Source organism: Ambystoma mexicanum, chromosome 9 (genome assembly GCF_040938575.1).
Source record: "Ambystoma mexicanum isolate Mex_15411 chromosome 9, UKY_AmexF1_1, whole genome shotgun sequence".
Classification (NCBI taxonomy): domain Eukaryota; kingdom Metazoa; phylum Chordata; class Amphibia; order Caudata; family Ambystomatidae; genus Ambystoma; species Ambystoma mexicanum.
In genome coordinates this window covers 1,432,804,669-1,432,828,184 of record NC_090931.1, presented here as the reverse complement: position 1 = coordinate 1,432,828,184, position 23,516 = coordinate 1,432,804,669, and the positions used below count along the sequence as shown (strand labels likewise).

Here is a 23,516-nt window from a genome sequence, read left to right as displayed (position 1 = left end):
TCAGGGTTTGAAGTAAGTAGACAATGGGCCTCATTATGATCCTGCCATTCCGGAAACAAAGGTGCTGGTACGCTTACCGGCACCGTTGTTTCCGATTTGGCATATTACAGGTCTGCCTGCCGGAGCCGCCGTGCCTGACAGGTCTGACCCTGCCGGGCGCAGCAGCCACACCGGTCATGGAAGCACCAGCACTGTTAGCAACGGTGCCAGTGCTTCTGTGTCCCCACCCCCATACAGTCCTATGGTTCTCTATGGGAATGGGACTTACAGTTTACCAGTAGCACCGGCAGGGTTACCACCGGACCCGTAATGAGGCCCAATGTCACATTTGGTTGCAGGTTGGGATTCCCCTAACAAGTCCTGACCCATCTGAGTCGCCAATATGGCGGGTCACAAGGTTGGAGGATTCATTTTCTCACTTTGGAGCATGTACTTAATGGATGAGGATGTGTTATTGTCCTTTGGTTTTGTGAGGTTCATCTTAAGGGTTTGTAATTGTTGCTGAGAGAGATTTCTATTCCTTGAGGAAGTCCGTGGTACACTGAGTAGGAACAAGGATAAGTAGTAAGAGACCTGTCTGTTTGTGTCAATAAGAATTTACCTATAGCAGCCAGAAGGTGTAGACTCACATTTCTTTACATCAGAGAGCCTGCAGTGAATGGCAATGATCGGCAGTGCATCTAGGTTAAAGGCAAGAGCTAGAGTGCATAACCCGGTGATGGTGAAGGTACTGGGATGGTACAGCTTAAGAAGGTAAGAAAAGACTCTTGTTTTGTTGACTAGGGCTGAGGAAGAGGGATCAGTCATCCAGTACTCAGAGAGTAAGGGCGAGGTGCATTAAAGAACAACTTGCGTACATCAGTAAAATGAGGAAGCCTGCTCTTGAAATGTTAGTATGATTTGGGTTCAAGAGTTTTAGTGCTCCAGATATTACATATCAGGGCAGCTACCCCTTACCGCAGACCACGGAGAATGGAAAGAGGAACAACTCCAGCGACCCCTTGGCCTCATGATGAAGTGCTGGGTGTGGGACTACGACTGCTTCTAAATTTGTGCTCGAGGGGGTCAGAAGCTACAAGTCTATGGTGCTGGGTGCCGGGAAGCCGACCCCACCAGACAATGGAGCAGAGAGTCAAGCACCAGTCTGCACAGGGAGTGATGATGGGTGTCAGCCATGGGGCGCCCGGTTCTGGAGTTGAAGTCCGGACCTGACAAGAAGTAAATTGTGGGTTACTGGTACTAATGCTCAATCCCAGGAAAGCACCGGAGCTGGGTAGCTCGCCGTTATCCAACGTATAAGTTGGCGCTGTCTCACTGCAGCGTCTGGGATTCGAGTCTGGTGATGGCCGCCATATTAGGAAAACTCGTGGTCATGGGCAGATCACAGTATCCAAGCAGATTCCTCTTCTTCAAGCAGGGAAAGAACCCAGAGGGTGATTTGTTTGCTTTCAGTTTGATGCTCCTTTCAGCTAATGTAATCAGATCAATGGGGGAAAATTCGGTTTAAAGGCTGCAGATCCGCAGAGCGAAAAGTCTCCATCAGGCCGCAGCCAGGCCATGCCCCAAGCACCCTATTTTAGAATGTATCACATAATAGAGGCCACTTGAATTTATTCTGGTTGAGGCTATTCAAATTGAGAGACTTTTAGATAAGGCATTGCATGTTAGCTCTGTATCTGCTTTGCCATTACAGATTCACCAGAGGAGGCACATATTTAACTATTAAGCACTTTGTTTTAGGGTTCCCTATCTCGGGCCTAAAGGCCACACTTATAATTGCTGCAGAACTCTGGTCATGTGTTTGGACTTCCAGGTGTACACTACGACAAAACCCCAGCCTAGCCATGGGTGCTCTTCTGGGTAGACTTAGGTAGCCTCCCTGAAGCAGTTAATGAAGGACCAGCCTCCTTATGGGGTGGATCACCTATCACCCTCACAGACTCCCTGCCACAGGACAAGGGTTGCATAGGTGTAGAAGAAGGAAGGGGCAGAACACTAGGACAGGGAAGTATTCAAGCCTGTAGTACCTTACAGAAAACATAGGAGATCCAGACCAGTTGACTCGCACTGAACCCGACTGAGAAGCTCCAGTTGTACCTATTGCTCCTTGATGGAGACAATGCGACATAAGAACACAGCAGGAGGGGAACCAACCCGAGGTATCCATTTGCGAGAGATTCTACCAATGTAACCAGTGGAAGATTTCAGAAACAAGGTGCAGGACCCCTTTAAACCTGTTTTTGAGACATTTGGCTTGCCCCGGTGTGTAAAGAAAGATATTGGGACGCCTTTATGCCAGAGATTGAGAATGCCAGAGAGGCCCAGCGTCAAGGACCATATTTGAGACTAAGATGTTGGATGTCTATTTTTTTTTTCAAAAGATCTTTTTATTGAGTTTTATGTCATTATGTAATGTGACGATTCACCAGGTCTCGTCTCCTCTCCCCAGGGGGAAGCCCGTTTCTATGAGGCTAGGGAGGTGAGGCTGCTATCCAATAGTCCCCCTAGGGGTGGTAATCTGCAGGAGGACCTCATAGGGAGGGACTCCCCTCTTGGGTATAAGGACATCCACCTAGGGAAGAGCCTCCATACCACCACCATAGCACATAAACCCCTACACTCATGGTCACTCTTTTCATCCACCCTTGATTGTAGAATCATGTTCTATTGTCAACCCATGAGTGTGACAAGTCTAAGACCTACTGAGAGGAAGAAGAACATGAGAGGCATTTGGAGTAACCAGATTAAAAGTCAGCCAAGTACTGCAACGGGGTGGCTCACTGGAGCATGAAGAGTGCCAAGGAGACTTTCACAAATGGTGTTGATGGTATGCAAGGGCGGCGTCAACAGTATAAACAGGAAAGTGAGAACGGACAAAGGAGATCTCATCGTGGAAGCCAGGAGTATGTGATCGAAGCCCAGGAAGTTCAAAGTCTGAATGCTGCAGGCAGAGCAATAGCGACTCTCTGGGTGCGAGAGAGGAAAGGCAGGATGTTAACGGTGCGTCCCGGAGCCGGCAGGGAGCAGACACACTTGGTGGTCGACCATGAGAATGTCCCAGAGCCGCACAGGAAGCGAGAAGGAGAAAGAAAGGCCCCTGACACCTTGGGAAGAACCAGAGCCATGTACCCAAGGCACCACAGGTAATGGGAATAGTGGGAAGACCCGGTGGGGTCCGGGAAGAGGCCCAGCTCACTCTGGGTGCATCAGGAGAAATATCCCTCGCTGCAGCGACTAAATCCATTCCACTGCTCAAGCAGAGTACCTCAGGAGTAATTTCCTTTGTTGCAGTGGCGAAACTGATACCACTGCTCAAGCAGAGTGTGTCAGGAGCCGTCTCCCTTTTTGCAGTGGCCAAGCCAATACCTCTGCTCCATCAATGCAACAGGAGTCACCTCCCTTGTCACAGTGGCCCAACCATTACCACTGCAAAGGTGAAAAGGAAAATCAGATTGTTTCACAGCTATTCTTTCGGGAAAACCTTAAAGTATACAGTGCTTGGTGGGGGGGATTCAAAATGCATTACAGGACAGTTCCATTTTGGGATTAATTGCATCTTGGGAGGAAAGGTGCAAATAACCCCCCCCCCCCCCAGTTACAAGGCCCAGTGGAATGACCATCTCAGCCACTCTTTCTGTTTATTTTATTTATTTATTTATTTATTTACTTTTTACAGGTATCTCTCAGCAATGTCCATCCTGCCATTGTAACACCCAAATTAGATGAACTCATTTATAAGCCCATCTTATGTCTTATTTCAGTGGAAGTTGCATTCTTTCAACATGGTGCTCTTTTACCTGTCAATGTGATTGGTGGTCATGAAAACAATCCTGGCTTCGCTGGATGCCACGCCATCCAAAGCATTCAGCAATCCACTGAAGGTCAACCGTCCCATCCCCTGGTAGGCTGTAGGGTCTGTGCAAAGCAGAGCCAAAAGACACAAGCATTTGAAAGATGGCGACTAAAAGTCCAGCTAATACAGAACAAATACAACAACCTAAAAATACAAGGCATTCCAACCTTAACAGAAGCCTCACACCCTTTAAAGCCATGTAATTTACAAGAACCGCACACTACAGACGTAACACTGGAATATCTCCCGATGCAGGACATTATACTTTAGCAACATTGCAGATAGAGCACTGCCAGGAGCTGGAGTCGAAGTAAAGTATACAGTGTTTCAGAAAGAGCACTGATACGCTAGACAGGCATGGTAAATCAAGCATTCAATGATATTTTATTTCGGCTTCTACGCCATAAAAGTTGAGGAATTTGTGTAGAAGCTCTAATATGATGGGTAACCCAAATAAAACACAAATACAAATCCATAGGCCAGGCAAAAAATAATAAAATGAAGCAGATCTTCATTGGTAGCATCACACAATAAACATGAGTTATCAGTGGTTGTTAATCATCAACCACCATTAATATTTTTGTATCTAAACATTTGTGACATAGAATGCATACCCAATTAATTACATGCATAAGTCATTACTCACTCTGTGTACCAATGTCACGGCTCACAAACGCTGCATCCACGTCCTCTAAAAGAATGATACTCTGCTGGGGCGCCACGCTCAGCAGGTGGTTCAGACGATCATCAGAGAGGCTGCTATCACTCAAGCTCATCAGACAGATGCTGTACTCCAGCTCCCCAGCCAAGGCCGTTCTAACGAAGGCAAAGAAAGTAGAGAGACACAATGCAAGAGAATTTCAATGTGCACTCCATTTGTTATAACATGAGTACCAAATTTAAATCTGTAGAGCTGGAGGGCACGTGCCACCAACACCAACAAACATTGACAAAGCGAAGGGCATGTGCAACCCACATATACCAGGCTAAAGTCATTTGCCATTAACAATTATCGTATGTCTAGTACATGCTTACATGCCCAGGAACTTGCATCCTAAACTAAGTGCAGCATTTTATCTCTGCATGTCCAAGAAAATCTCCAAATGCCCAGAGAGCTTACCAAACTCAGGTTCTACTATTAAATAAAAAGGAGCCTTGAATACCCCAAGACACTGCAGCCTCATATGCCCAGCTACAGCCATTTAGGTCTAGCTACAACTATCATAAATCCATGTGGCACATCAAATGAAGGGGCATAACAATGTATGCTTGGGTAGAGTCTTGTTTGCCCAGGTACAGCCATCCCTGACCTTCAGCTGTCCAGACACCAACTCTGTCAAGATCAGCTTCATTGCCATCTTTGGTTTTGTGTAGACCAGGCCTGGTCTCTCTCTGTCCCAGGAGATGTTGTAGTTGGATTGGGGTTTGGACCTATATGAAGAAAGTTTTGATTGGAATGTAAGTGTCCAGACTTCTTTCTTGGTGGCAGTAGTAGCTGCTTGCTTAGCTTTCATAGTGGATATCAGGGTGTGGCACTTTTCCTTCACGACTAACACCATCCATGGTGCCCTGGAGCGTCTAGACAGGGGCAGATATCAGACTATGACCCTTTGCAGGATTGTGAGGGGCCCGGGTTGTTGGGCCTAACCCCTTGATACCTTCCTGGGTCCTAGAGCACAATGCTATTGGGTATCTCCAGGGCAAATGGTCTTGACCTGCCCTCTTTTGGCATGTCACTCTTTGGTCTACTCCTCCTCCTCCTCCTCCGTAACAGTATAACTCTCCTCCCCTTTAACCTTCACATCCAGCACTTGTCACTCTCCCTCCTACTGTTTGGCTCAAATGTCTGTAATGGTCTATTCTATTCCTCCTCCATCTCTCTCTGGTCTTATCCTCCTCCCTTCTAGTCCTCTGCAGCTCCTTCTTTCTCACCACCTGGCTGCTCCTCCACTTCCGTTTTCATATCCTTTGCCTCTCCACTCTTATTCTTTTCCACTCCCGCCTCTTCTGCTCCTCTCTTAAATAGTCTCCCGTCCTCCTACTTCTGGGTGTTCTTTACCTCTTTTAACTCCATTCTCTCAGCCTGCTCTCTGGACTGTCCCTCTTCATCTCTTTCACGTCTCTTGGAGATGGAGTGGTAGGTGAGGACCATCTAAAGACAATGAAGGTGTTACACCTCCTTCCCCTGGTTGACAAGTATGTGTTATATGGAGACCCGCTGTATGCAATGTTTTTAAACCTGCCCTGCAGGAAATCTGGTATTGAGCGGGAAGATAATAAACTTAGGCCTCCTCACCTCAGTGTCATACCTTGTCCAAAGATGGAACCTACTGGCCTCCTTCCCCTGTGTCCTGAATTTGACCTAGCCGAATGTAATGTTATGCTCACCAGCACACATTTGACCAAACAATCTCAGTAGGGGAGGGCAAAAGCAGAAATGCACTCTATTTTGAAAAGACAAAGGGGCTGGTCTATCGAGCAGACAATATCCTGAAAAGGGTTGGACGGACTTATTGGTTGTTTGTCACACCACTCTTTAGAAGAACGGTCCTAGTGTTCGGTCATTCACATCTGAAAGCCGAACATCAGGGTATTAAAATTATTGTGAAAGGTGTTGGGCAGATCCATTATCAGTTGTTGGTCCTACCTCCCTTTAGAAGAATGGTCGTAGAGATGCCTCATTCACATCTGACCACAGGATACCAGGGTATTGTAAGGAACAAGGAAAATGTTCTTAGCGGGGTTCTTTTAGCCTGCAGTTTATCAGCAAGTAAAGAACATCTGAATGAGTATGCCATCAGCCAAAACAAATTCTTGCATAGATGCTGAACCTATCTGTCAGAGATGTCCAATTCTCCAGTCTTGGCATGGATATAATGGGACACCTAAGCCCTATCAAAGTGGGGAATAGATAAACACTCATAACAGTGCACTATGCCACTTCATACCCTGAAGCACTACCCCTTCAACACAAGAACACTTAGTGAATGATCAAGCATTGCACAATTCCAAGAAGGGCCTTAAGGATCAATATTCCAAGTTCAAGTCTAAGCCAAAGACCAAGCTGAAGACCTGTGCGTCAACATCTATATACCTCAAATAGATGGCTTGGTTGAGAGATTATGCAGGCTTTAAAGAAGCTCCTGCAGAAGATGGGGGTTGTGGATCCCAAGAATTGGGATGATCTTCTTCCTTGGGTGCTGTCCACTGTGAGAAAAACCCGACAAGCCTCCACAGGATTATCTATGTTTCTGCTGGTGCTGGTTTATATACAGGAGCCCCAAGATGCGCTGTAGCTAAGAAGAGACAGGGCAAAACATTGCACAGTTTGTGCAGGTCACCGGAGAGCAGAGGGGTTTGGTAGGAGAACTGGTGCATCAGCATCTGCATAAAAGCCAAGACAAACAAAAAGAACGTGAAGGATTGCCATCTGGCAAGAGTGTTGGACCCCTGGCTTTTTTATTTTTATAAGTAATAAAATGATGCAGGTAATCCATATTACAATGGGTGGTTTGCTAAACAGACTACCCTTTCTGTAACCCCCATGTCAAAAACATAGTGTACACCTCGGACCTGCTGCATCGGTCCCCTGATATGCAGCTCCTCCTCTTCAGTGGTGAAGAGCAGTCTGGTGACATGGTAATTGGTAATCTCTAATAGGCAATACCTGGGTTTTGGTACGTAGACTGATAGTTCACACAATTATTAAAGCCACTGATTTGTATCATACTCATGTCAGTTCAGGCCAGCCCTGGAAAGGCTACATGGATTCTCGCCAGATTGTCAGTCTCTGCTCAAAAAGCAAGAAAATAGTCAGGAAGGCTGTGCCTCCGATTCCCTTGGGAGGTTGGGTTAACACCTCTCTATCCCAGGAAACTACCAGCAAGGGGCTCCAGGGAACACTCCTTCAAAGACGCACAGCCACAACAAAAGGGCCAGCCTCACACAAGCTGCAGGTTTGGGAGGGGGACGGGATTAGAACAGTCAGACAGAGAAGAAGAGGTTGGAGGAAGGGTTCCTCGATCTTGGGTTTTCTGTGGGCTTCTCTTTCCTTCCCGTTACTTTCACTTCCTGCAGAGAAAATCACTTTCGATATGCTGCAAATAGGCAAAAGTCACTTATTATCTTGACAGCGATTAGACCCTTTAAAGAAGACTTGCTTTTACCCAATCCCTGTGGCCTTTTGCCTTCATAAACAAGGGGTCTCTCACTTCTTTAATTCATCTTGGACTCTAAGATCAGAAGACTTTGGCTGGACCCTGCTGGGAGAACAGACCTTTCTAAAGTCCTCTGCCAGAGGTGAAGTTTGGTGTTCCAGGGCAGGGCAAAGCTCTGCTCTCTACCCATCCCTAGCGAACATTTTGGGTTACCTGCTGTTGGACCATGACCTGCACTCTTTGCCAACTCCATCAGTATGCAGGCTCCTCACTGGAGATGAAGAACTCCTACAGGCCCCAGCTATCATTCCCAAGGTGGGAGTGAAGAGGAAAACTACCAGTCCTGTCCCTGAGTCCATGGTTTATGGCTCTCAGTAACAGAAGAAGCCAAGCAGATGGATTCCTATTTTATGCTGTTTTGAAATGACCTCATAGAGGAGCCGAGAGCCTTCAAACACCTTCAAACCACAAGGACCCACAGTGCTGTATTTGGTATTCTCTTCAAACTGCTGTGGCTGCATTCATTGATCCGGTTCGACGCCACATCCTACCAGGCAGAGCACATTACATGTTTGAATCTAAACAACCTACTCACTGCATCAGACCATCAGGATCACAGCTTTGCACTGCCTAGACCTCAACTTGAACCAATAGAAGCATCATGACACTTGTCGACCTGACCCAGCAGTTAACAACATCTTGAACCAACTAGACCTCCGAACCGACCTGGTAAGAACTCAATTTCTAGAACACCGCCTTTGAAACGCATGGAGCTCTGCTTCAAGCCAGCTCGCTGCCTGGGCCAGCACAACTGACTCACTGCATCCGAACCTGGTCCGACTCGCAAAGACAGCATCAAGAACCACCCAATAACTGACAAAGGTACTGCTGAGCAGCCTCATCCCCATTGGTCAACTTTTGGGACCTTAGTGACGGATAAGTCACACATTTGTACCTTTTTCATCAAGACATATCTTATTTGGTGATATTGTTTGCAGTTTCTTGCCTTTCACCCCTGCTACATTACTCAGAGGGCTTGCATCAACTAAATTGTGCAAAATCTGTGTTCTTCTCACATCAGTCGATTTTTGGTTTGTTTTCTTATAGACTTATTGCACATTGGTGTTTTTAAAGTATAAACATTTTTATAAAACTTGATTGGACATTGCTTTATTTTAGACTATTGTACTATTTCTGTTTTGGCTGCTACTGTTAAAACATTCACACTCCTGTTACGAATATAGCCTGCCCTCAGCCCACATCACCACAAATAGTGAAGGAGGTACATCTCTTTGCTGTGCCTGTTTCACCCTTATGACTGGCATTACTGTTGGATTGTAGAAGTGTGAGGGTTCAGTAGGCTGATGAGCCACTACTGCTTATCCTTGTACTCCTACAGAGCAGTAGACATTTTGCCACTGAGTTATTTGACTGCCAAACATGCGTAGGTGAGTTCTGTGTACGGAGAGAGAGGGTTGGATTCTCCCAACCTCTGAGAATAAACTCTGGGCAAGATGGTACCAATCATATTGTGTTATAGAGGTTCTGAGCAATCTGAACTGTCACATGCAACAGGGTGACCGCCAAAAGATTTCACAAGAATACCATATCAACAGAGTTAAAGTTTAGGTTTATATGGTACCTGAATAGGGTTGCAGAGACTTTGAAGGATACCAAGAGAAGAACGCATGGGACTATCTGACCCATTTTAGAAGTGTTTGTATAAAGATCAGGAAGAGTCAATGGCGTTGTGCATTGCATTGAAACACTATGTAGGTTAACCAATGGTTGAGCTGCACACCTTTGTTTAGGTTAAATTCAAGGCGATCTTTTCTGAGTGTCTTCAGGAATTTTCAGGTGCTGGGGAGAATAATACGGCTCTGACACAAGTAAGCCGTTTTAATAACTATTGCAAAAATAGTGTCCTATGTTAATGGACACTCGCGTCCCCTGCACACCTATAGTACTGTCTATAAAGGCAGTCAATACTAGAATACTGACAATATATCAGGAGTATTGATGGTGGTTCTTATTAAATTCATTCTTTCGGCATGTTTATGAAATCAATAATCTTTTTAAATTCATGTTAATAACAGTAGCACTTGAATTTCAAACAGTTACAATTCAAACATAAAAATTCCCTTCTTCTGGAGAGGATTAATCTTTCTTCCACAAGTTTCCAAAAATGTTTAAAGGATAAATTAGTATACATACATAAGAATTTCTAGTGTTCATGTTTTCAAACTATATACACAATTGTCTACATATCATCTGAAATCAAAGAATGTTTGACCTGGCTACACTATGCCATGCGTCAACTTCAGGTAGGTTTTCAAGAGTCTCAGTGTGTGGGCCTTCACTGTCCACTCCCTATAATAGAAGTCATGTATAGTCATATAAAATCATGCAAGATATTCTCCTTAAGTTCACTGTGTTCATATATATTACAATTGGGTTCTGCAAACGTCCTTGCCTATTCTGAAGTGTTTCCATTAGGGATACTCTTAGTCATTTATGAAGTGAATTCCTTAATTTTCAATTCAGGCATCCACCCTTTGCAACTCTGTCAGGGTAATCGATACAGATCCAGCGCTACAGGCTCTCTGAAGCCAGATGCTAGGCGGTCCAAGCAGAACTCGAGAGGATGTTGGAGTGAAGCCTCATCAAACAGTCACAGAGCCATTGGCCACTGTCAAATGTCCTGGCTGCCAAGCCAGCTGGATAATAGAAATTCTGTATAGACTTTCATAAAGTCAGAGAGGTCTAAAGAGTCAATGTGTATCAGATGCAAAGTACTGATGAAATGATTGTGGGATTCTGCCCAGCAACCTACATCTCTAATCTTGATTTAACCAAAGCTACTGGGCAGATACCTCTTGTCCCAGTGGATTTGGAGAAAACTGCATTCTCAACCCCTACAGGACTGTTCCATTTTGCAGAGCTGTCATTTGGACTTAAAGCTCTAGCCACTTTTCGAAGTATGATGGATTAAATCCCAAAGCCTTACAAGGAATATACCCAAGAATAGCCATGTGAAATTATACCTAGTGACTTGGTCAGTAGCCAGACTGAAACCCAGCTGCAACAAATGCCAAACACCTGGGCTTTAAAGTGGGGAAAGGAACCGTGCAACCACAGGAGACAGAGGTGAAGGAGATCCAGAAAGTATTACCTCCAACAACATAAAGCTATTGCTGAGCTTTTGTGGGCCTGGTCAAATACCAGTAATGGAGGTATCAATGATTCCTCCTGTACTTTTTAACCATGGCTTCAAATCTCAAGTTAGCTGCTCAAATGATCAAAGTACTAAACGATCTCCTGAACTAACACGACAGAAGAGTCCTTCAAAAGATTAAAGAACTCACTTTGCCATCTGCCCCTTTAACCATGCTCCTACGGTCGGACTTCGCACCTCTCTGAAGAAAGAACAAAATGCCAACACATTCTCTACATGACTCCCAAACTCTTCCGTAGAGAAAGGAACTACGCTCTCTTAGAATTAGAATGTATGGATATAAAAAGCCCCATACAGTCCCGTGGGGCACAAATCCCCCACTGCTCCTTGGCTTCCTAGAAACAGGTCCTCCCGTGGTTCCTTGCTCTACAACCATTTAAAATTACTCTAGTCCATACAGAGGGCACCTACAGGGAAACGTGGACTTTCTCAGTAGATATTCCCCAGTTAACATAGTTGCGAGCCTAGAGGAAAGAGGGTGATATGTGTAAGGAAGGCATGTTATCAAACAGTGAAGACAGACACAAGTGATCACAGTTCAAGGGTGTTTATTGAACTTCAATGGGTTGGTTGAACGCCTATCTAACCCTAAATCTAAGGATGGGAGAAAGATACGACCATCAAATAATAACAACAAAGTTCTAGTTGAGTCGCTGTCAAAATAAAAGGCCCTATACTAATTGGCCTATAGTCAATCCTTACTCCTAAATACAAATGGTGTGGGACAACAATATATGCAAAAAGGAAAGTGTTCAAGAAATGATATGTCAGGATAGTTGAGCAGTTGGCTTCCCTACCCCATGTTTTCAGCATGGGATAAGGTGGAACGCTCAAGCTTTTCACACTCTAGCTTCTTTTCCACGAGGATCTAGTTCAAAGCATAGGTATAAGGGCCTTCTGCGCCAATGTCTCTTTAACAATAAAAGTCTTTTATTGCAGAGGACCCCTTAAACACAATGATCACAATTGGTCTCCCTTGTTCGGGCTCGGACCACGTACTCACTTTCTAAGCGTTCCTCTTTGTATCAAAAATCGAAGACTTTCGATTGCGCGGTGGATTTTGCTCAAACCGTTGCCGGGTCACTTCGATTCACTTATTTCTCATTCTCTTCTTTTACTTTAGTTTCTGCCACTTCTTCGCTGGATACCTCACAGAGACCTTTGATTGAGCACACAAACGGTGCCAGACCACTCGGTCACTGGTATTATATCTTGTGATGGGGAGGAGTTAGCGCCTTGGCTAGCTCCTTCCTGCGCCCCTCAGGCGCTTTACAATTAGGCAAGACTTCTCTAAGCACTAAAGCACTGAGAAAGCTTTTTTCATGCAAAGATAATCACACACAGGCGTGGCCAGTCACTAAATGAAGATAGTTAGTATTTAAATACAAGGTGCAAATAACCATTAGTTGAATACGCTTGTAAATCTTATTCTATGTAGTTTTAAAATCTCAAAGCACAGTGAATGCAGCCTGTGCTAAAAAGAGACTACAGGCACTGCCGTAGTGTTCGCAAAGGCTGGCAGAGAGCACAAGGTAACTGAGCAGCTGTTCCCTGTCTATCAAAACACCCAGGCAGGCTGGGGCTCATGTACACAATGTAACAGTATGGGAACACAGGGTTTTTAGGAGAAACTGACTAGATGAAATATAAGAATATTCAGTGAAGTGTTGAGAGTATGGCAGGAAGGTTCGTTTATATATAAATGTTTATAATATAGCAAATGATGATCAGAAGGAGCTACAATGTATTCCTGCAGAGACAGCAGTATGCTTAGTAGTTTGGTCTAAATGTAAACCCGGCCATGCAAGAAGGAAGATTGCAGCGCCCCTTGTAAGGCAAGAAGGACAGTTTTGGATGTGCTATGCTAGTATCCAGTAACCAAGTTGAACAGTATATAAAGGCACCTGCTTACCATCAGCCTGGAGGAGCCGGCCACGGAAGGACAAAATTCTGTCAGGGGAGTAGGGGGGCCGAGTCCTTTGCCCCCATCCTCATTTCTGTGCAGATTAAACTTGTTATCTTTGCAAGATGAAGACTCATGGCCTTAATTCCCTAGAGGAGTGCATTTACTCTGGCGTGAGCATGATTAAGGGGTACCCCATATACCTATGGGGTACCCCTGTAAATTGGGCTACCTTTCACTTGCTCTGTTAAAGTTTAAACATCCATCAGCAATTAAGCTTTCCTCACGTCTTTCATCACACGTGTTACTAATCTTCGTTCTTGTGCTCTTTATACAATGTTGCCACTTGCAACCTTGACTTCAACACAGACCAGTCTTGCATCGGTCTCCCCAACTCACCGGCTGTGTTGATCTCTATGGTGCTGCTTTGATCCTGGAGCTAAGGATGCTACCACGGCGGCTGCTGCCCCTCCCCGTCTCGGTCAGCCATCCAGGAGGGACCCAGGTATCTCCGACACAGAATGCAGGATTCTTCTGTCTGGTTTCCTGGCCTTATGTTTTTTAATTTGAATGATTCTGTAAAGTAATAGTTTCTCGCCAGTAAGGTCAAGGGTACCTCCCTCCTTGTGCACCCTTCTTGGTTTGCCGTCTTTCTCCCCTCGTTCAGCTGCCATCTGGAAATCGCTGTTCCTTCGTGTGCTTTGCCTCACTCAGCGTGTGCTCTCATGCTCCGCCTTTTATCTGTGTGGGGAAGCTCAATGGAACTCAGCTGTGAGTGGTCACTGGTTATTGCCTGATCTTGCCTGACCATAGTAGTGGGACATGTCAGGTACAATGCTTGGGTGTGAATCTGTTTTCTTTTCAGAGCGGGCTGTCTGTGTAAAAGTGTTCTTGAAGGGAAAAGGGGTCGGGGGTGGGGGGGGGGGTAAAGTTCCCAAATATCCTACCGGGTAGGATGGGGTAAAGGTGTTACAGGGAGGGGGGATACTGTGTCTCACATCAGGCGTCCCACTCCCCGAAGACCCCTCACCCAGGTGATCCTCCTGCACTAGTCCACCCCCAGGGTCTGGATCGAAAGGCAATGGCCGTGCCCTGGCCAACTGAGAGAGAGACCCCTGGGTTCTGGCGGGTGAGACACCTTCTGGTTTCTCACATATGTAACATAGTCCCCAGCCTGGATCTTGCTGTAAGCGGTGGAGTAGCCAAGGAGACCTGGTGCCGCCACCTACTAAATGATGCTGGCCGCATGAATGTTGTAGGGAGGATCCCTGGATTATCCCACCATTCTCCAGTCAGCTGGCAGGGACTTGTTACAGTAACCAAGAAGTATTTTTGTAAGGTCCTCCAATACCACAAATCATATGGCCAGCACTCAAACCCCCTTTTGGTACCATGCTGCCCAAAATATATGCACAATAAGGCTCTGCTGCGTAGCAAGGCTAATAAAAGAAAGGTTATCTGTTTTAACCTTTGGGCAACTTTATGGTGTCAGCAGGAAAGGAGATTGAATGGCCTTATCCAGAGGGTAGACCAGCACTGGCGGCCAGCCTCCAGGTAAAAGCTCTAGGGCTTAGTTTATTGTTGCATGGCCATAACACCCACTTCTTCCTAGGTCTAGTGCACAAGCCTACATGGGGACCGAGGAATAGAGGCATGTCTTTTGGGATGGCAGGATGAGAAGCAGAAGCAAACTGCCGGAGTGGATACAAACCCTTACACTTTGAGTGATGAAGCCCAGACACTTTTATTATTTGAATTTTTCATAAGCGAGGGCTGTTGTTGAACTAGATTTGCATTATTTCACTGACTTAATGAACCCAAATCGACACATACCTTTCCTTTCAAAATCCTACTTCTGTGTCATCCTGCTCAGCTTTGTTACTGTGTGCATTGCAATAAATGCAAGGGATGGAGTAGATACTTCCTTCACATCACTTGGTGGATCTCTAACAAGGCTAGTTGTCTAATCTGAGGCAAAGTGACCCTTAGTAAAGTACAGATGTATTATCCAACGTGAGAGAAGTCTACTTTTCAAGGCAGCATGCAAGATGTCACACGTGACAGAACGGGGTGTTCCCTGAAGGAAACCAATTAAATGGTTTGTTCCACTGACTCAAGTAGAATACCTACGCTTTGCCAAATTTCAATGAAATGCCTACTACTACTCACATGAAACTGCTTTTCCCACAGCCAGGTGGCCCATATAGCAAGTAGCCTCTCCTGTAAGGGATGCCTGTAAAATAAAAGTGAATGTTAGCACACTCGGCACTGCTCCTAGCTACCCTAGAATTTGATGCTATTATCTCCTATGACAAAGACCCCTGCCTGGCTCTGGGGATGATCACAGGGTCGGGTGCCTCCCCACGCTAGCAGATGTTGGGCCTGGGGTGGTCTGGGGAGGATCCCCTGGTCACTCCCACTTAATCCCAGACAGATGGCAAGGGATGGTCACTTAAAGCCTACCAGTCCTCTCCCCTTTAAAGAGTCAGCCCTTGCCTAGAGAAGGTAAGACTTAACGGCAGTATGGCAACACTGGTTCCCCTATTCTCACAAGGGAAACCTTCAATTACTCAGGAAGTCGTTACATGTAGTAAGGGAATGGGACCCTATGATGCAAAACAAACATGTGGCCCACAAGCCTGTTCTCCCCAACGTTACCCATGAAGCCCCGCTCCAACCTCAGATACACTGTGAACATTTGCATGAGACTTGCTTAAAAGGCTAACGTGTACTGCAAAACCAAACAAAATCCTTCCCTGCCAGCCCCTCAACAAGCCCGCCTAGAAGGAACACACTGAGCAAACCTGTTTTAGCGTGCTGTTCCATGGACCTGCTGTTAAAATGGATTTCTAGAATCTGGCCTGAGAGACAGAATTTAGGAGGCCACTCTAGTTATAGTGAACAAGGGAACTCTAAGAGGTTAGCCAAAATCCAATCAAGGTAGCAATGGAGAGGAGTCAAGGCTATTCTCAAGAGAGTGTGAGTGGGGCCGGGGGTCCACAATGAATCAACACAGTGAAGCGAAGCACACAATAATTCAACACAGTGTATAACAATATAGTGTTTATTGTAGGCCTGAAACACACACTCAAACACTCAAAAATTATTCAAGCTGTTGATAATATTGCACAACACTATATATACATTCACCAAAGGTTCTTAAAATGCATTCAATAATTTACATCAACAAAAGAGATAAGTAAAGTGATGCAGTAAAGATGGAACAAAGTCACAAATGATTCACCCCAACTTCAGCAGTCCAATCCCTAAGAAGAATGGGGCCTTGTGCCCAAACATCACAAGAACCACAATGCTTTTCCCCAGAATATATCTATAGCATGTATGTTGTTTGTGTTGATGATTGTGAAAAAGAAGAAATACACCAAAGTTACCAGTAAGTGAAAATGTGTGCTTATCTTTCAGGTTTTAATACTCAGGTTCAACGACCAAAAGAAGTGGAATGGAAGGATACAAAGAGACTTTAATTAATGTAATCCTATGGAGGACAGGGGAGAGACAAATGCTTTGTGTTTACTTACTCCCCGGACTCTGATTTTCCCAGACAAATGTATGGGTCGAATGCGGTGTGGGGCAGTTGCAGACGGTGGATTTCCTGCTGTTGGTTCTGGTGCAATGTGCCAGGAGCTGAGCATGCAAGGAGTCTTCCGGTCAGCTCCAGAAGCTGAGTGCAACCCTTTGTGATATAGAAATCCAAGTATCGCCGGTGCAGCCCTCTTCAGGACAAGTCACAGCATGGGGAAAGGCAAGTTCCAGTTACGGGCATCGCACAGAGACAACCCCTTGAGGCTGGGAGGCTGAATGTCAGGAAGGCGACTTACACCACAGGCTATCCAAGGTCCGGCTGTGGAACAGTGATGGTTTTAGCCAGGTAGACCTCTGAAGAGCTGGACAGCCCACTGTGTGGTCCAGTGACACTTCTGAAGGCTCAGGACAGCTGATCTTCGAGAACACGTCGAGACTGGTTGGTCCCACCAGTCCAGGGGTTGAAGCACTGCACACATCTTTGCAGATCAGCTAGTCCAACACGGCTTCACTGGGCTAGACGCAGGAAGGGATGCCAGGAGTCTTCGGGAGTTCTTCAGATCTTCAGTAGGCCGTTCTTCTACGAGGGATTCTTGGCTGCAGCCCTGATCTAATGAAATGTCTGCTGTAGCCTGCTTCTTATCCAAAATCCAGCCTTGAAGCACATCCAAGCCAACCAATGTTAAGTTTATTTATTTATTTTAATATTTATATTGCGCCGGTAGCTCGCAAGCCTCGGGGCGCAGAAACACGGACACGAAGGACAAACAGTAACAGGAATTATACAATGAGGACGGGACAGCTACATACATTTACTCTGGCTGGGGATAGACTGGGGGGCAATTTATTTGAAGATGTGGGTTTTTACCTGTTTGGGAAAACGGGTGTAGTTGGTTTACAATCTTAAATGATCCGGAAGACTATTCCAGAGACTGCAAGGGTCGGAAAGGCTCTGCCTAAGCCGCTTTTGAGTTTGTGTGGGGCCGCTGTGATTTTACCAATTTGGGACGATCTCAATGTTCTATTTGGAACATATGGTTTAATTCTCGTTTTAAGGTAGGTTGGTGCTTTTACATAAATACATCTATGTACAATGGTTAAGGACTTGAATTGCACCCGGTCTTCGATTTTCAGCCAATGGAGCTCCCTTCTGGAGGTATTTGAACCATTCAAATAACCAGTAATTGTCCAATCAGAGACAACTATTGGTTTCACTCATGCCCCACACTCAGACTTTCTGGCTCCAGGAATGTAGAATGGGACTGGACAGTCCCACCCTTCGTTGGCCACATGCACACAAAGGCATCACTAGTTTGCGAAAGCTGCAGCTTTCTCTGACAAGTGCATGACCTTATATAGGATTTCCTAACCTGGCAAGGCAGGAAGAAGGCCAAACTACAATATGGCCAAAGAGCAAGCAAGAATCTTGTGGTGCGGCCATTTAAGGGCACTAGTCACGTTTAGTAGCAATGTGCGAATGTGCACACTACAAATAACACACAAATTGTAAAATTGTAAACATGTAATTGCTGCCACCAGCTTGTATTTAAGCACTTATACAAGTAACCATACATCTCAAGTGTGAAAGACTAAGGTGATACAAAAGTATCCCCACTGCACTGCATGGAACAAGCTACTTACCTGTAACTGTTGTTCTCCAGCATGGGTCTGGCATGGATTCACATGCTAATGAATATTCCCTGTCGTCAGGCTGGGAATCATCAGTAAAAGAAAAATCAGTTTCAGTTTAGTTTCTGAACTGTCTTTCTCCTATAAACCAATCACTGAGCTCTGGGTGATACTGCCCCCAGCCAATGACTGCCCTCTACCTAGGCCCCTCCTCTGGCAGCCATCTTCAGATTTGGTAGCACATAAAGTGGCAGTAGGACCAAGAGAAGAGTCGCAGAGGGGTAGGCGGGAGAGTTTGCATGTGAATCCATGCCAGACCCATGCTGGAGAACAACAGTTACAAGTAACTTGTTCCTTCTCCAGCATGGGGTCTGGCATGGATTCACATGCTCATGAATAAAGAATACATAGCAGTACACACATGCACAACCACAGGAAGTGGCAAGGCTCAACAGAAGCAATTGCTCTTACCTCCTCACCAAGCTCACCTTCAAGTGAACAGGTTGCGCAGCACTGCTTGGCCGACTGGACACCTCCCTGGAATCCCTGTCAATGCAGTAGAGTTTCGTGAAGGGGTGCGTCGACATCCACGTAGCAGCCCTGCAGATGTCCAGTAGGGGCACGCCAGACAGGAACGCCGTTGTGGCAGCGAACGCTCTGATAGAATGAGCTCTTGGAGGGCCAGGCAACGGTCGGTTTGCCAAACAGTGACAATGGGTGATGCAGCCGGAGAGCCACCTGGAAATGGAAGCCTTGGACAGGGCCTTCCCATGGTTCACAGTACCAAAGTTCACAAAGAGCTGAGAAGTCTTCCAGAAACTCTTTGTGCGGTCAACATAAAACTTCAGCGCTCTAGCCACATCCCGTGGGTGCAAAGTCCTTTCAGCCGGTGACAAAGGTGTCGGAAAAAACACAGGTAACACCAAGGGCTTGTTTATATAAAAGTCAGACGGCACATTGGGCATGAAGGAGAAGTGCGTCCGCAGCACCAACCTCGTCTCGTCAAAAGTTAAGTAAGGCGGCTTACAGGACAGGGCCTGGATCTCACCCACTCGTCGTGCAGAGGTAATGGCCATGAGAAAAGCCATCTTCCACGACGGGAAGTTGAGTGGAACAGAATGCGTAGGCTTAAACGGAGCTCCCATGAGCCTAGAAAGTACCACATTGAGTTCCCACGCCGGGGCCGGAGCCTTCACTGGCGGGAACGAACAGAACAGTCCCTTGATGAATTCCTTAACTTGACAGTGCGACCACAATGAGGACCGTCCTGGAGATCTGGTGTAGTGGGAGATAGCGCCAGATGAACCTTGATGGAGGCGTGAGCCAGCCCCCTTTAGCCAACAACAGTAGATATGGAAGTAACTGATGGGCCGTGACCCTCACAGGGTCGATCTTCTGCGAAAGGCACCAAATTGCAAAACTTTCCATTTGTGTCTGTAGAATTTTAAGGTAGACATAGCCCTGGCTTTGGCGAGCACCTCCTTACAGTCTGTAGGAAGATCGTAACCTCCGTACTCTAATGCTGCAGGAGCCAGGCCTTCGGGTTCAGCGACCCTGGGTCATGGTGCAGTATTTAGCATCCTTCCCTGCTGAGAAGATCCGTGACCACTGGCAGCTTGATTGGAGGGGACGCCGATATGCTGAGAAGGCCTGCGTACCAGATGTGCCTCGGCAAACTGGCGCACCGAGGATCATCCTGCACCGGTGCCGTCTGAGTTGATTGATGACTCGGAGAAGCAACGGCAACAGAGGGAACGCATACAGAAACAGGCCGTCCCAGGGGAAGGATAATGCATCCCCCATGCTCCCCGACTGAGGGAACCCACTAGCGAACCTTCGACACTTGGCGTTTGTTGCCGTCGCAAACTGCTCGATCTGGGGATTGCCCCATTTGTCGAACAGGCTGTCCACTTGGTCATGCCGAAGTTCCAACTCATGGCAAGAGCAAAGTTCCCTGCTGAGAGAATCACTGACAGTGTTCTGTACTCCTGCCAGGTGGAACAGAACGAGGAACATCCCCTGGGCGATGACCCAGTGCCACAGGTCCTGCGCCTCCCTGGAGAGCGCTGGTGATCTGGTGCCCCCCTGCTTACAGATGTAAAATATCATGGTGGTATTGTCCGTGAAGACCCTCACCACCTTGCCCTTGAGCGACGGTAGAAACGAAGGAGGGCCCAGAAAACAGCCCGTAGTTCCAATACGTTTATGTGCAGAGGTTTCTCTTCCGGCAACCACAGGCATCTGGCATGAAGACGTCCTGTGTGGGCTCCCCATTCTTCCAGAGACGCATCCGTCCTGACCGTCTCCTGGTACGGGGGGGATCTGGAAATCCATGCCCCCGGTGATATTGAAGCGTATGCCCCAACATTTGATCGCTCGTCTGAACTCCTCATCGAGCGCGATCCGGTCCTGGAAGCTTCCAGACACGTGGACCCAACAGGCGTCGAGGAACTCCTGTAGGAGTCGCATCTGCAAACTGCAGAGCCTAACCAGGTATATGCACAACAGCAGCATGCCGAGCAGCGACTTGATGGTCCTCACCGTGGCAATCTTCAGTGCCAACAGCCGTTGCACCTTGCACAAGATGGACGAAATCCTCTCTTCCGACGGTGACGCCAGGCATGACACTGTTGAGCTTGGATCCCAGGAACAGAGCATCCTGCGATGGAGTTAGGCAGGATTTTGCATAATTTAATGAGAACCCCAGATCCGTCCACAGATGGACGGTCCGCTCCGTGTGCTCGATGGCGATGTCCCTTGACTTGGCCCGGATGAGCCAGTGGTCTAGGTAGGGGTAAACGTTGATCCCTTGCAGTTGCAGATGGGCCGCCATTGGCGCCAGGCACTTGGTGAAGACTCTGGGCGCCGACTTCAGTCCGAATGGAAGAGCCTTCAACTGATAATGCTTCCCCTGAACGATGAAGTGCAGAAACTTGTGGTTTCCTTTGTGTATGGGGACATGGAAGTACGTGTCCTCCAGATCCAATGACGACAGAAAGTTCCCCTCTACAAGCTGGCCGAGCACGTGCTGCAGCGTGACCATCCTGACCTTCTGGGACTTTATGAACCTGTTGAGCCGTCGTAGGTCCAGAATGGGCCTCCAGCACCCGGTCTTCCTTCGTACAAGGAAGTACCTTGAATACACTCTGGAGCCATCATGGAACAAGCTCTATCGCCCCTTTTTGTAACATGGCCCGAACCTCCAGCAGCAGCTGAGGGATGTGGTTTTCCTGTCGGGCCACCAGTGGTATTCTTGGGCACTTTTGATGAAATTCCAAGGTGTGCCCGTGGGCGAGAGCGTCCAGCACCCATCTGTCGGTGGAGATGGTCTCCCACACGCCAACAAAGTTCGCCAGCCGGCCTCCCACCGGGGTGCACGGGTGTGGGCTGACGTCCTGGCCGGTTCAATCCTGTTTGGAGGTCGACGGGCCGCCCTGCGGTCCCGGACGATGCCGCCGTCCACTCCTGAAGGCCTTGGAGCAACCCCCGCTGGCTTCCTAGGTCAAGGAGCGGGAGGGATGGCAGTAAGAGGACAAACCCCCACCGAAACACTTTGATGACCTGAAAGAGGAAGTTCGACGCTGCTGTAAGGTGCCTAGGGGACGAGCCGTCTCTGTATCTGCCTTGACGGCCTGGAGAGATTGATTCACAGTCTTGCCGAACAGGTTGTCCCCGTCAAAGGGCATGTCTGGACCTCCTGCCTAAAGCTGGTGGCCTTAAGCCACTCACAGCGGCAAAGACAGACTCCATTTCCCATGTGGCAGTACCCCGTGTCCCCGATGTCCTGGGCCACCGAGATGGCGTGGTCCAACACCACCTCGCCTTCTTGAAGGATCTCCAAAGCCTCGACCCGCTTGTCATCGGGGAGGAAGTCTAATAGCGGAGCCAACTTAAACCACAGCTCACGGTCGTATCTGGCCACGATCGAGAGGGCGTTGGCAGCCTTGACCTTCGTCGCCACCGAGTAGATAACCCTTCTACTCATCGAATCCAACTTCTTTCGCTTGTTGTCCATTGTACGGAGGGGTGGAGGACGAAGAGGACGCCAAGCCCGACAACCTTTTCTGGCGGCCGCTGAGACCACCGAATCTGGTGACGGTTGAGACCGAAAGCACTTGGGTGCAGGGTCCGGCACCCTGTACTTTTTCTCTAGCCGGTCCCTCTTCGCTGGGGCTGTGGCAGGGTTCTTCAGCAGCGCCAGCCCGTCATCCCAAATATCGTCCACCGAGAGGATGGTCTTTCTCTTCGCCTCCCAGCATTGATACAAGAAGCCCTCCTTCTTCTATTCCGGAATGAGCTGGAACAGTTCAGTTGCCCGGGCAATCATTGGATTTAAAGACCCCATCTTGTCCGGTGGAGAGGCCCTGGGCAGAGGCGACGGGTGGTCCCCCATTCCACTGTCGTCATCCGTACCCGTTGTCGCTGTGTCAGATGCCTCTTCATCTTCTTGGCTAGTGGTACCCCCGATGTCAACGGGGTGGCCGGCACTGGCGCTGCGGGAGGAGCGGGAGCTGGGGTCGCCAGAATCCTCCTCTTTATCTTAGACACCAGCGTGTGTAGGGTGGAGAGGATATCCAGCAAGGTCCCTAGGCGGCATCTGGGGCGCAGGGACGCTAGGTGCAGGGACCTCGTCGTCCTAGGGCCCTTAGTTATCGCCTCCATTGACGGTATCCCTGTTGATGTCCCCGCTGTGGGGGGAGGCTCCAGCCTCTCCCTCGTCGTCATCGCCCTGTCACGGAGTTCCCCTCTTCTCACCTGAGACCGATCCTTGCTGGACTCCGTGGGCGGTGTCTTCTTGCGGACAGACCTGGACTTGAATAAGGCTGAGTGAGTCTCTTCCGACTCCAGCGTGCGTTTAAGATTCCGGGATGCAGCAATCCGGGGATCCGGGAAACGAAGAAGATGTGCTAATGGCGCACGAGTCCAGGAAGCAAGAGGAAAAGGGAAAGGGGCAAGGAACGTAAGTAGAAAAGCTAGGAACCAGGAAAGCAATACTGCAAACTACGGAGGACATGTCTGATCTCTACTTGGCAATAGCATTGAGCCGCGCGGAGCCACGGGGGTGCAGTCTATTAGTAGAATACGTTGCGTCCAACGTATAGATCGCGGAAGGCGTGTCATGCTGGACGGCCATGTTGGGAGTGTCAGGGAATGCAAGGCCTGCTGCGATAAGGACCAGGAAGACCAAAAGGGGCG

At 47.7% G+C, this 23,516-nt stretch overlaps 1 protein-coding gene across 2 annotated transcripts in view; it reads right to left on the bottom strand.

Annotated features, from left to right (window-relative positions):
* BCS1L (BCS1 homolog, ubiquinol-cytochrome c reductase complex chaperone) overlaps positions 1–23,516 on the bottom strand; it is a 184,311-nt gene that overhangs the window by 98,877 nt on the left and 61,918 nt on the right. For both annotated transcript variants that reach the window (XM_069616850.1, XM_069616851.1), the window contains exons 5-7: positions 15,318–15,381; positions 4,500–4,669; positions 3,798–3,915 (exon numbers count right to left, since the gene is read on the bottom strand). In XM_069616850.1, coding sequence (XP_069472951.1) covers positions 3,798–3,915; positions 4,500–4,669; positions 15,318–15,381 — 352 coding nt within the window. The remainder of the gene's footprint in view (positions 1–3,797; positions 3,916–4,499; positions 4,670–15,317; positions 15,382–23,516) is intronic.